This window comes from Raphanus sativus, chromosome 7 (assembly GCF_000801105.2).
Source record: "Raphanus sativus cultivar WK10039 chromosome 7, ASM80110v3, whole genome shotgun sequence".
In the NCBI taxonomy this organism is placed as follows: domain Eukaryota; kingdom Viridiplantae; phylum Streptophyta; class Magnoliopsida; order Brassicales; family Brassicaceae; genus Raphanus; species Raphanus sativus.
The window spans coordinates 9946355-9960376 of NC_079517.1; the positions used below are offsets into that span (position 1 = coordinate 9946355).

General features: G+C 33.9%; 2 protein-coding genes across 2 annotated transcripts; one reads left to right on the top strand and one right to left on the bottom strand.

The window, feature by feature from the left end:
• Window positions 1-2430: 2430 nt before the first annotated feature.
• On the bottom strand, window positions 2431-5206 carry LOC130497702 (protein FLOWERING LOCUS T-like). The gene is made up of 4 exons (XM_056990724.1): window positions 4706-5206; window positions 3843-3904; window positions 2984-3024; window positions 2431-2911 (listed from the first exon to the last, which is right to left on the bottom strand). Exons 1-4 carry the CDS (start codon window positions 4904-4906, stop codon window positions 2688-2690), a joined length of 528 nt encoding a protein of 175 aa, XP_056846704.1. The 5' UTR covers window positions 4907-5206; the 3' UTR covers window positions 2431-2687.
• A 3858-nt stretch (window positions 5207-9064) lies between these two features.
• LOC108814151 (chromatin assembly factor 1 subunit FAS1) lies at window positions 9065-13391 on the top strand. Its single transcript, XM_018586654.2, has 11 exons — window positions 9065-9651; window positions 9741-9840; window positions 9919-10066; window positions 10159-10282; window positions 10353-10711; window positions 10792-11109; window positions 11610-11691; window positions 11792-11929; window positions 12136-12558; window positions 12639-12776; window positions 12866-13391. Exons 1-11 carry the CDS (start codon window positions 9208-9210, stop codon window positions 13037-13039), a joined length of 2448 nt encoding a protein of 815 aa, XP_018442156.1. The 5' UTR covers window positions 9065-9207; the 3' UTR covers window positions 13040-13391.
• Window positions 13392-14022: the final 631 nt, after the last annotated feature.

The following is a 14022-nucleotide window of genomic DNA, read 5'->3' on the forward strand; positions in this document are numbered from 1 at the left end:
TTTTTTTTACACCAATACGTTTATGGACATGTGTCCAAAGCTCACGAACATGGTCGATGTGAGTCATGGAAGTCGAGATGCTTTCATCATTCGTCAATTTCATCCCAGAGCGTTGTCAGCAGTCCAATCTTTGAATTCTTCTAAATTTTTAGTGGGTTACGGTATAGATTCATACGCAAACCCAAAAAAATTGGGCTTTCAATGCCAATCGCAAATTGGTGGACCACTCGTCGTAATTAAAGCCATGCAGTGACGGCAGAGATCAGTGTGCCTTGACTGTTGCCTAAAGTGAGGTTTCACCACGAGTTTGCGCCATTGAAAATTAAAGTTTGACAAAATTGAAGTCAAATAATAAGAGAAGAAAGAGATCTCGTATGCGGACTACAGAAATCTTAGAATCGATGAGCCAAAACATGTAGTGGTTTATGTTTGTAGATTTGATATCATGTCAAGAATTCTATATAATTAGTGAAAAAGGCTTCATGTATATTCAATGTTACAGAAACAACGACATGCATATATGTTGGTGTTGTAAGCTTATTGCAATACAGAAAACAAAACGTCTAAAGAAAACCAAAACAAACATAAACGACAAATCTTACGAATTTTGGAGCATTTCGAACTAGTTATCAAACTTAGATAAAAATAAAATAAACAAATAGTCAACCAAAATTTTATGGACCCATACTAAAAAGTAATCGAGGCATTACATTCTCAACTATTCAGATGTATAAATATCTCAAATATCTCTGTGGGACATAACATACACGAGGAGTGTATTGATTTGTTTGACAAGACTGTCCGTATGGTGGTGAAAAATCTGAAAATATTGGACCAATCGTTTCCTTTTTTCTGTTGGTTACTGACATAGTGACATGTTATATTCATAGTACTATTACACGACAATGAATGATCAAGTCCCCAGAAGGCCCACGAAAAAAAGTTTCTCAGTGATAGATGTAACACTTGCACTAATCGAACAACAATCAATCTTTCTTTATGACAGCATTCTCTTATCTCATTTCTTTTCTAAATTTTCATGCCACCACCTCTCCTTTTCTTTTTTGTTGAAAATCTCCTATTACTCTTTTTTTATCTATAAATAACTTTTTTGGTAAAATATCTCTGGATATCTTTACTTTTAGAAACTAGTCACTTTCAGTTTATGGGATGCAAAATCTTCTTCGGTTGCTATTTTTAGTTTAGATCATTTCTGACCATCTCTAATAATAGAAATAATTTTTGTTCTAATGTGTTCCTTTACAATAGAAAAATTATATTTTTGCTTTTATAAATAGATGAATGCTATTTTTCCTAAATATCATTTTTTATTTTAGAGATCTCTATTATAAAAATAGATTATAAATGTTCTTAGATAAGCACGGATGCTTACGAGCACAAGACTCTTGTAAACTTCTTGTATAGCTGATGTTTTATTAAAAACAAATTATTTAATTTTTAGTTATTATACTCCTTCTGTACCATTTTAAGTGATGTTTTAGATTTTTACACAATTATTAAGAAAATACAAAATTTTATGCACTTTTATCTTGGTTATATAAAAATCACACTAAATAAAACAAGTTTAACCAATAATAAAATAGTACATGATTTTGTAATTGATCACAAAATTTGAATGACATTTAATTTTACATAGAATAGTGAGAACATCACATATTATGAACCAAAATAAAAATCTTAAAACTTCACGTAAAATGGAACGGAGGGAGTAACTATTATTACAGTCTTGTGGTATTTGTAAATAATCGGAAACCGAATGTCAAACAGCTTTTTCTTAGAAAATACGAAGTGTCTACCTTTGTGTATTAATTTATTTTCTAAAACATCTATACTCCATTAAAAAAACAGAGAGAACATGTGTGTTGTCATTTATTATAGATCTTTTATTGTCCGATCTTTATTTATTACTCTATCTATTTTATAATAAATGTAACTTAGACGCATTTTACATAGATTAAAAAAGTGGCAAAATATATTAATGTATTCTTATTAAATGTATAATTATTTAAATACAAATGATTTAAATAAATATCTATTGGTTAGTTAAAAGGATACGGAAGAGATTATGTATGAAAAATTGTGAGGGAGTATCTTTAATATGTATATGTAAAAGTGAATAAATTGACTGACATATTTTACTTGTTTAAAAACTTAAATGTTTGTATTTGCTACTTTATTTATTCGATTATTGCATTAACATTTAAATTTCGTGTATGTGTAAAGGCCACACTGATCTCTTGGCCAATATTTTTCCAACAAGTTAATAGATATAAATATGATGAAAGTGTATTGTGTGATCACCAAGATGAACTCAAAAGTAGAACAAAAAAAAAGATTCTATCGCCACTGGTTGTTTTTCTAGTCCATGTTTTCCGAATGTTAAGATACCGTTGCATCAAACTAAAATGAAGTATACGTATTGTAGCTATATAACACTTCTATTTCATGTAGAATCTATAAAATACTGAGCATCACACGCCATAAAAGTAAAAACACTCTCATTTGTTTCCCCCTCTCTGATTTATTTAATACATATTAAATTATTGTAGTCATTATCACCGTTCATTACTCGTATCATAAAATGCTTATTATAGTACTATATATAGATGCATTAATCTCATAGGGCATGTAAAGTCAAATGATTAGAGGAAGAACCCCCCATCGATCTAACTTCTTCGTCCTCCACAGCCATTATCCCTCTGACAATTGAAGTAAACCGCAGCCACGGGAAGGCCGAGATTGTATAGCGCAGCAAACTCACGAGTGTTAAACTGTAGGCGCCACCCTGGTTCATACACTGTCTGCCTCCCGAGCTGCCGGAACAATACCAGCACGATACGATGTATCCCCGAGGTGGGCCTTGGATTCTCGTAAGATACAATCTCATTGCCTGAGAAAACAAGCATCAACATATATCCGTCCAATCAACCGCATAGTCATCAATCTATGGAATAAAACTCACCAAAGTTTGTGCCAGTTGTCGCAGGGATATCAGTCACCAACCTGTAATGATGAGAGTACCCATATAGACTTTTAAGATATTGTACCACATCAAAATGCTACTTAAACTATAGATTTGTAAGAAAGATAATAACGTAATAAATAGGTTATCGGTGCTAATGAGATCTATAGTTCTATTGTGATTGTAAAGCGATAGATCTTCCGTGTAATTAAGTAATTCCAAAACGTGCATCAACTAATATTCAAAGCCCGTCTTTGAAAGTTTGGTATGGTGCATGCATACTTTCACAATATATATGAAATATGATTCGCGCATTTATTAAAGTGAGACTAGTAGATAAAAATAAAATTAAGTAACACTAAAAAGAAGTGTTGTGTAGTAGCTGTACTGTGATATAACAGGAAACATGGTCCTACTAACTTCAAGTCACAAAGATACGTCATCAGGCTAAGAACGTACAGGCAACTTTAAAGTGGAAAACCAAATGTTTGTACAAGTCATGTCCAATAGGACTAATGTGTAGCTTGTTTAAGAAAACATTTATACATATCGTGTATATATAGCATGCTAAGTTTTTTAAATCTCTTCAGTTTTAGCCTATGCTGTTTGGGCTTTGTTAGGAGACAAAGTGATAGACCGCTTCTTAAAGCTGATTCTACATGGTAGTCCTCGTCTGTTAAACGGCAAATATTTTACTTTTGTTATCAGTGAATTACTAAGTTTCAAAATCTCCAATTAATATGCATTTCATGTTTCCATGTCTAGTTGTGTCTTGTGTGTATATATCTAATTAAAGCAAAATTGTTCGAGGATATAACAAAGAAGTGGATAAAAGAGGTGAACTAGTGCACAAAGTTACCAATGGAGATATTCGCGGAGGTGCGGGTTGCTCGGACTTGGAACATCTGGATCCACCATAACCTTCATTAAACCCATCAGCACTAAAATACGTTACATATAAGACGAAGTTTTTTTGGTAAAACAAAAAATATAACGCATAGTTTTTTTCTGAAAATTAATATATAAAGCAATAAAGCATAGTTAAGTTTGAGAAATGAGTAAAAGAAGAAGAAAAATTAATAGAAAACGGTAAGTAGTAGCATACTAGTCCAAAAACGGTAGGTAGCATCTACATGTATATATAGGCAGTGTATCGAAAAGACTAACTTGAATATACTTATTCAAACAGGCATCATATATACCACAAAGAGATCTAATATTTATCAATATATCTTTAAACGACCGTTCATTCTCTTGATTATTATATTTTAGACATTCGAACCCATGTACTTTTGCCTTTTAAGAGCATTGTAAAACTTTTAACAAAAAATATAAACTACGATCTAAATTATTGAAGGAACAAAGGAACCCTTTCGCCAAAAAAAAAATGAAAACCTTTTGGCAAGAAAAAGTTTCTGAAAAGAAACATAAGAGATTCAGATAAGAGACCAAGAAAGAAGAGAATTCTGGTAGAGTATAAAACTGTTAACATGAAATGCTCATGGGTTCATCTTCATGGTAAAAGGTAAAAAAAAAAACAATATACTTCAGGATATGGTATATCTAGAAGTAAAACCAATAAATCGTAAGAGAAACAGAACAAGAGAAAGATTTCACTAAAGGTCTCTTTGTGGGTCTGCGCGGCCAAGGTAATTGCATGAAAGAAGAAGAGTAATGAAGCAATGACGAAGAAACAAAAACAGAGAGTTTAAATGTAAGAACCAAAGTATAGAAGTTCCTTAGGTCTTCTCCACCAATCTCAACTCTTGGCTTGTTGAGAATTTGAGAAGGCCTTATATCCAACCCATTTGTCACCTCTCTTTGGCCGTAAGTAACCCTGAGATCGATTGATCTTGTGAACCGTTCAAGAACGTCCCCTATCACTCCCCCTACCACAAGAGGATCTCTGGTATGTACAGACATCTTTGATCTAAAACAAACAAGTTGTTTCTGATTTATTTATTTATTTATGGTTCTTCTATTCTTATGAACTAACCCTCTACATGTAACTTATATATAGTGTCTTGGGAGTCGGTTTAACTCGGGTCGTGAGAACTCATCACCGCAATCTTTTTCTTGTCCAGTGATGTAGGAGAATCCAAAACTGATTCTACGTACATCACATATTGTCTTCTTATTTCATTTCTTTTTCTTTCTTTTATGTATTCTAAAGCCACCACTCTAATAGCTAGACTGATAATATTCCAGAATATATCTCACCCACTTGGTTAGGGCCGGGCAAAAAATCCGAACCCGAAAAACCGAACCGAACCCGATCCGAAAAAGTAGCACCGAACCCGAACCGAAATTGATTAAATATCCGAACGGGTTCAAAATTTCGGTATTTAAAGAACCGAAACCGAATCCGATCCGAACCGAAATATTTTGGGTACCCGAATGTATCCGAAATAAATTTATATACTTAAATATATACATTATTTTTATATATAATGTATATTAAAAATATATAAGATACCTTTAAGTTTTCCAAAATACTCAGGAAAATATATGCAAATAGTCAAAATTAAATGTTTAAAATAGCATAAGTATCTGGAAACACTAAAATAGTTAAATATCTATTGATTCTTTATCCAAATATTCAAAGAAAACCAATTTATATGTTAAATTAAGATATTTTGACATATATGTTATGAAAATTTATATGTAATATATTATCTTTCTTATAGATTTTGAAAATTTAAAATATATAATAAATTTTGAAAATTTAAAAACATTTTAAATGGGTTATCCGAACCTGAACCGAACCCGCAAAGATCCGAACCGAACCCGAACCGAAATTTAGAAATATCCGAATGGGGCTGAAATCTTTGACTCCAAAAACCCGAAACCCGAATGGACTGAACCGAAACCCGAATGGATACCCGAACGCCCAGCCCTACACTTGGTAGCCAATAATATTTTTATATATCCTTTAACTATATATACCATTCGACTTGTGACTCAGAATAAATTAAAAATTCTCCCCACCATATAATTACAAGTGTATTGTTTATTCATAAGAGTGCAAATAACAGCGAAATCTGTGTTAGAAATCAACAGAACTTTTTTCTAGAAAACAGTATTTTTATAAAAATATCGTTATATATTATTTTGAAATTCTTATAAGTAAAGAGTTGTTCATTTTTCTACATTTCTCTCGTCTTAGGCAGAAACAACACAAGATAAATAAATTAGCACACAATAATTTATCTGATTGTAATAAATGATACACTAAAGTATATCAAGTGGTATCAGAACCGCTTGAAGATTTAAGTATTGAAGATCTTAACCCATGGTCACAAATTCCATCAACTATTTAGTAATATTTTATGTCTTTTTACAGAAAACACAAAGACAAAGAAGTAATATGAGAATTGTTGCAAGAGAGGAAAAGAAACTAGAGGCATGCTGAGTTAATAGAAATAAATTGGCTGACATATGAACATAGAAAGAAATAAGAGGTCAGCTGAACAAGCAGCCAGAGCATAACCTAGGTCATTCGGAAAGAGCCAAGGACCTACTGCAGTTGTGATAAACAAAGTAGTTTTCAGGAGTTTTTTGCACAGCTTGATTTGCAAATTAATCCCACAGTTTTAGGATTACCTTAGGAATGATATACAAAATGCATACAAAGCAGCTGTGTAAAACCAACAAAAGAGGCCAGTCCCAGGACCAACCTCACAAAACTAAGTTGCTATCAGAAGGGACCAGCTGGGGAGAAAAAAGAGGTTGAACCAGAACCCATCATTCTCTGTCAATGAGAATTTTCGGTCTGCTAAAACAAGAAGAAAATGTATCAAAGTTTTGTATGATCATATGCTCGACCAAACTAAGATTAAAGAAGAAAGAGAATTTGATGAAGTCACATATAGTTCATAAAAATTAATTTGAGACTATGATTGAGCAAGGTAATGTATATTAAGAAAGAAACAAACTCTCTAATAACCAACTAACCGGCTGACAAACCTATCAACCAAACTTTCGCTGATAATTATATATATATATCAATATACTTGCTCCAAATTGTCAAATGCAGAATAATTATGAGATAAGTAAGAGAACCTAAACCCACCATCCTTTTATGAAAATGACATTCAAAAGTCATCAGACCAACTGAATAAATTGGGTACATGAGAAAGCTTAGAGTAAGACAAAACATTTATTGGGTCTCAGGGTGATGTCCTCATTATTAAAATCCCTTTGTTCACTCGTCTTGTTCGCTTGTTCGCTCTGGAGTGCTTTGTAACTTACTTTGGTGGCTATAAGAAAATCAATAGGTGCTAAAATGCAGACCCCTCAACTTTTCTTTTCTTCGTTTTCATGTGGAACAACCGAACAAGTAAACATCCATTCTTACTTACTACCATCGGGTGGAGAAGAAATTAAATAAAATAGTAACATAGAACAAAAACGAATCTAGAAATAGAAAGAATGCTACCAAGTAGAGATGTCTCTATACTTGCTACTCATCCAATACTTTATGGAATAATCTTCTGATGTTAGCCAAGATTCTCGCTTCTCTATCATTAACGTATCTATTTTATATAAAAAACGTGTCTATCTTATTTCAATAATGTAAAATTATTCTTGATAAACTTCCAGCTCATCATCTCTTATTTTTGACCTTACTGAAAAATAAAAATTAAACATTACTTCAAACGAAGATATTCTGAACATATTTGTTGTATTTTTTTATTTTCATCTTGTTTCAATGATTATAAAAATGGAATAAATAACTATTGGCAGTTATATAACGTAACTTTTGTGATCATACGAAATCTAATGGCTCTTAGTCACTAGTTTAAGGTTGTGAGTGGGAGGCGGGAAAAATGATGGAGCGTACACACATGATGGGTCATCCACCTTTTATCCCCATTCACATGTTTATGATTCTATACAAAAAATTGATGAAGCATATACACTTGTGGTTAAAATTAGTGGTTCATATAGACACAAAACAAAAGAACCGTTTTTCACTCGATAGTGAAGGCCGAAGGGTTTCGTCCACTTATTTGTACTGTTAGCACATTTTTAAAAAAAATAATGTTCTTGTGAATTAATAAATAAAATAAATTAATATGAAAGATATGATGTTGCTGTTACCTTTTATTTTCTCTAAATACTATATAATTTAAAATTTTGTATCTATGTTATACAAAATGGTTTCCAATAAAATACCTAATATATTATGTAATGTATTTATAAATAATATTTCTCAATTTAAACATATTAGGATTTTTAATTTACATTTTAGTAATTTAAAAATTGTTAATAATAATATGCTATTTGTGTTTCATTAACTGATATAAACTTTCATTCGTGTATATAAAATATTAATTAATACTGTTAAATGATAAATAATTTTAATTTAATATAAGTTATAATATTAATTATGCATTTTATTTTTTATTCACAATTCCAAAGTGTTTTAAATATTTAAAATTAATATTTAGTCAATCATAAAGCATAAAATTATTATACTATTTCACCAATAATTTTATTATTTTAAATTATTCAAAACTTGGTATATATTTTTAATTTTAAAGCTCAAAATAGTTACAAATAATACCAAATAATATTCTAAAATAAATAAATTTAATTTTTAATAATGAATAATAATATTTATTTTAGTTCCAATTTAAAAAGAAAATTTCAAGTATTTTTTATATTTTAAATATATACAGTGTTTTGGACCTATTTTTATCTTTCACCATTCGAATTTATATTTTGAACCTAATATAAGATTATTTTAAATAAGATTATTTTTCAAAAAATATTTTTTTGCCGAAGGCCTTAAAACTGCTTGAGCCATGGGCTCATTGGGCTGACTACACAAAAGATAATATCCGAATTTGTTTGGATATTTGTAATAAGTATAAAATATTCAGAATTGAACAGATTCAGAACCGATCGAAAACCATATCAAAACTCTGTATATGAGTCCAAAATAGTATATCATCGAGGCCTGAAAAGTAAGAAAAGCAGGCCCATACGTAAATGGGCTATCTCTCTCTCTCTCTCAGTGGCGCCAAACACAGTAAAAAATCGCCAAATGTGGCAACTGGAGGCAAAACCACCCGTCAAATCCTTGGCGGGAAAATCAACGAAAAACCTCCCAAAACTTTCTCCTCTTTTAAAGCCTCCCCATAAATCATTTCTCCAGATCTTCTTCATCTCTATCTGAGCTTTAGGGTTTCTGCGGTCCAAAAGAAAAAAAAAAAGAAATGGACGTTGAGAATCGGAAGACGACGATCGGTGCGAAGAAGCGGAAGAGAGAACCCGCCGCCGCCGCGATTGAGAATCTAACCCCAGAGGAGAAAGATGCTCAGATCCAATCGTTGAAGCTGGAGATGGAAAGCCTCTTCGTCTATTTCCGTCAAACGATTGGCCAGACTCAGACGCCAGATCTGTTTTCTTCTGATTCCTCCTCCTCCCCTTCCTCCTCTGTGAATTCAATGGTGGCGTTGTTGATGGAGGAGACGAGCCTGCCCTTGTCGAAGCTCGTGGATGAGATTTTCTCGAAACTGAGAGAGAAGATCGAGAGCGTCACGATGGCTTCCGTGAAGACGGCTGTCGTCTCCATCGGGCAGAGAGTCAGTTACGGCGTGCCTAACGCGGAGGCTGACGTTTTGGAAGATGATGATGAATCTTGTCTCTGGTGCTGGGAGGTAACTCTCTCTCTCTCTCTCTCTCTCTCAATACATGTTTATTTCTTCTTCAATTGCTAGTCTTATGGTTTCTATTAATGCTTAAATAGACGAGAGAGCTGAAGATGATGCCTAAATCTGTTCGTGGATTGCTCAAAGTTCGACGGACTTGTCGAAAGAAGATTCATGAGAGGATTACTGCTGTTTCTGGTGGGAATGTTTTTCTCTATTGATGATTACTCTCTATTTGATATGGAAGGTTTTATACTTGTTATTGTATTTATACAGCAATGTTAGGTGTGTTGCAAAGAGCAGAGACTGACAAGTCGTTTAGATCTGATCTCAACAAAGCTGCTGAGAAGCTTGGGAAAGTACTGAGTGAAGTGGATATTCGATCGTTTATGGATAATATGTTGCAGAAGAATAGTACTGAGATGTAAGCAAGCATCTTTAGTTTACTTCTTTGTTTGTTTTTTTTGTGTGTTTCTTTCTTTCTTATTGCTTAGTTGTTGTTTTTGGTTGTTAAAGGGCTGATAAAGATGCGAAACGGGAAGAGAAACTGCTTCTTAAACAATTGGAGAAAACTAAATGTGAAGCTGAGAAGGAAAAGAAGAGGATGGAGCGTCAACTTCTTAAAGAAAAGTTGCAACTTGTAAGGCTTTCTATTCTCTGGATTTGCCTATTTGATTTTGAAATCTGAGCGTTCTGTATATTGTTGTCAGGAAAAGGAGCAGAAGCTGCTACAGAAGGCACTTAATGAAGATAAAGAAAAGGAAGAGGCTGAGTCGAGAAAACGGATTAAGAAACAGCAGGATGAGTCAGAGAAGGAGCAGAAGCGTAGAGAGAAGGAACAGGCGGAACTAAAGAAGCAGCTTGAAGTACAGAAACAGGCTTCTATCATGGAGAGGTTTCTTAAAAGAAGCAAAGACACTTCTTCCACCCAACCCAAACCTCCTTCCGTTGAAGTAACTGCTCAGGGTCCGTCATGCACAAAACCTGAGGATGAAAGTAGAACAGTTATTGAGGCGATTGACAATGCCTTTGCAACAACTTGTGAAGCTTCAGTCGATGATATTCGCAGGTATGATAGTTGTTTTCGTTGGTGGTTGATCTGTAAAGTATCACTTTCGGTATTGTTGTCTGAGTTGTGTTTCTTTGTAGGGAACATTTTACTTCCTGGCGTCAGCTAAGTCATTCGCTTTCGAGAAGGAGAAAACATTGGGGGATGCGTAGGAAGCCAAAGAGTGAACTATTTCCAAAACTAAAACTATCTACAAATAATGGAGCAACATCTGACGGCGAACTTAACATGGAGAAGCAAGAAGATGAATGTCAAGAGAAACACTTGAATGATGTATCTTGTGTTAGACAGAGCAAGTCTTCTTCATCTGATCGTAAGAAGTCCAGGAGAGCCATGCAATTGTTACAGTTTGATAAAAGCTACAGACCAGGCTTTTATGGTATTTGGCCAACCAAAAGGTTAGTTCTTATTTTGAATTTAAAAAAAATTAGGCAGTAAGCTAAAAGGATATAGATCATTTGTTAGTTTTAGTCAGCTAAAAGTATGTGAAGTATTGACTAACTCCAAGCTTTTAGCTTCTCCATGAGTTTGTTTGTTACTGCTTTTGCATATTAGTTTTGTTGGCAGCTGTCTGTGTGACTACCCCTTCTCTATGCTGTTTAGTAAAGCATGGTAAAGAATGTCCGAAAACAACATAGTTCTTGTAGTGGCTGATCCTTAACTCAACTCACCTTCGTCTATTTTGACTTATTACCATTTTCTGCATTCAGTTGGATTAAACAATCACTGTAGCTTATTTTAGTGTAGCGATTGTTTAGTGATTCTGCTAGAGTTGCAACAATAATTCATTTCCTGTTGTGATATACATCTGGCTAATCCAAATTGAAAGAGAAGATAACAAATACTCACTCTAAATTTTCTTTCAAGTACTGATGGTTCTTTTGTTCAACATTTACAGTCAAGTTGTAGGGCCACGTCGTCCTCTGAAGAAGGATCCGGAATTGGATTATGAAGTTGATAGCGATGAAGAATGGGAAGAGGTAATATAATTGATTTTAACATTTTGATTTAGGAAATCATCGTGCTTTTACAACCCAAAAGATCACTGGTTAATAAGGTGCTTTTTTGTTTTGTTTAAAGGAACAAGCTGGTGAAAGCCTTTCAGACTGTGAGAACGATGAAGAAGAATCTTTGGAAGAAGGATGTTCAAAGGGTGATGACGAAGATGATAGTGAAGATGACTTTATGGTACCTGATGGGTATCTCTCAGAAGATGAGGTACAGAAACTCTTTTAAATCCTAAGTTGACACTCTAGGAATCTGAAACAGCTAATTTTGCATTTAGTCTAGTTTTCCTAAGAGCATCTACCATCTTTGTTAATGGTATTAGCTTCACAGTCTAAGAATTTTTGTTATTATAGCGAATGGTTTTCACTTAGGTGAAGAAGTTTCTTAATGTAAACTCTTGTGATTATATGGTTCAGGGGGTCCAAGTGGACAGAATGGATCTTGATCCGTCTGAGCAGGATGCAACTTCATCTCCATCTACGCAACAAGATCAAGAGAGTCAAGAGTTCCGCGCACTTGTACATCAGCAAAAACAAGTGCAGAGTTTGACTGACCACGCTCTGGCGAAAACGCAGCCACTGATTATATGTAACCTAACGCATGAGAAGGTCTCTCTTTTAGCTGCTAAAGATCTAGAGGGAGCACAGAAAATGGAACAGATATGTCTAAGAGCTCTCGTGGTGCGTGCATTCCCTTGCTCATCTTCTCTCATTGAGATATCGATCAACGACATACAAGATGAGGATCAAGAAGCAGCGGCCAAGTCATCCTGTAGTCAGAGCACTCCACCATCAGCTTCAAAAGCAAAATCCATACCAGACTCGGATTTACTAACAGTTGTGAGTAGATTTTCTCCAAACAAATTACATTTTTTCTCTAACATATTTTAGATAGTTCTAACAAGAAATTGGCGTGGCAGGTATCAACAATTCAATCATGCTCTCAAGGTATCACCAAAGTGGTTGAAACATTGCAGCAGAAGTTTCCTGATGTTCCAAAGACCAAACTAAGACAAAAAGTGCGCGAGATATCAGATTTCGAGGATAGCCGTTGGCAGGTTAGCTACTTTGATCTCTCTCATAACAACAGCTGTGTTTGGCTTGAGACGGAATTGCTTATCCTTCAGTTGTGTAATGAATATTATAGGTAAAGAAAGAAGTGTTGACAAAGCTTGGGTTATCACCATCACCAGATAAAGGCGTTAAGAGGCCGAAAATGATATCCACATTCTTCTCTAAACGGTGTTTGCCTCCATCCACAAACCCACCACCACCAGCTGTTGAAGAAACAGCAAGATTGGATAATGAGAATGATGCTTAAGTTTCTTTACAGTTTCCATCTTTTTTCTTTTCTTCTTTTTCGGATTACATCCCTCAAAACTCTTTTTTGGCTTCTTGTGGATTGAAGTTGTATGATCAGGCAAAGCGTTCTAGATGAGGGAATATGATAAATCGGTTAAAGAAGAAGTAACCTTAGATGTGTTTTGTTCAGGTTACAAGTCTATGCACAGCCTTTATAATGTAAAAACTCTTATGTAGTTGTTTCAATTTACAGTATCCTTTGTGCTTTCATTACAACGTTTTGTATACTGTCTTTTAAGTAACAGAAAAATACATGCGACGGTGTAAAGTACTCTTTTCAAACTTGTAATAATCAAATACCATATCTAGCAGTATAATCGTATTGCTACTGTTTTAAAAAAATTCCAAAAAGGTCAAATTTTACTGTAACCAAATAAAACAAACTGAAATTCATCATACATATTTCATGTATATATATTAAAAGTTCATTGAATGCAAAAAAGTATATTTCTATAAATAATTATGTTTAATACTTTTAGCTTGGTTTTTTATATGAAAATCAAGATTCAACTTCAAACTAAACCAAATAATACTTATTTTTTTTTTATCAAACAAGTACTTCATTCATTCAAACCAAATAGTTTACCCGCCATGGGTAGGGTTTGTTACAGACAAAGCAAGAACTGATTTTGCCACAGAATCAGACTCGGAATTAAAGTTGCGAGAAATGAAACTAAAAGAAATAACATCAAACAAAGGCATGAAATGATAGATATCAAACATGATACCGAACAGTTCAGGTTGAAGCTCTCCCCTCTTCAAAAGCTTGATCAAGGAAAGAGAGTCGGATAGAACCGCCAGGGATCGGACGTTTGAATACACGGCCAGCGAGACCGCACGATGAACAACGATGACTTCTGCCATAATATCTGAGGAAACATGACTGTGAACTTCTGCAATGGTAGAGAGGGACATACTTCCCGGATTTGGAGTCAGGCCCCC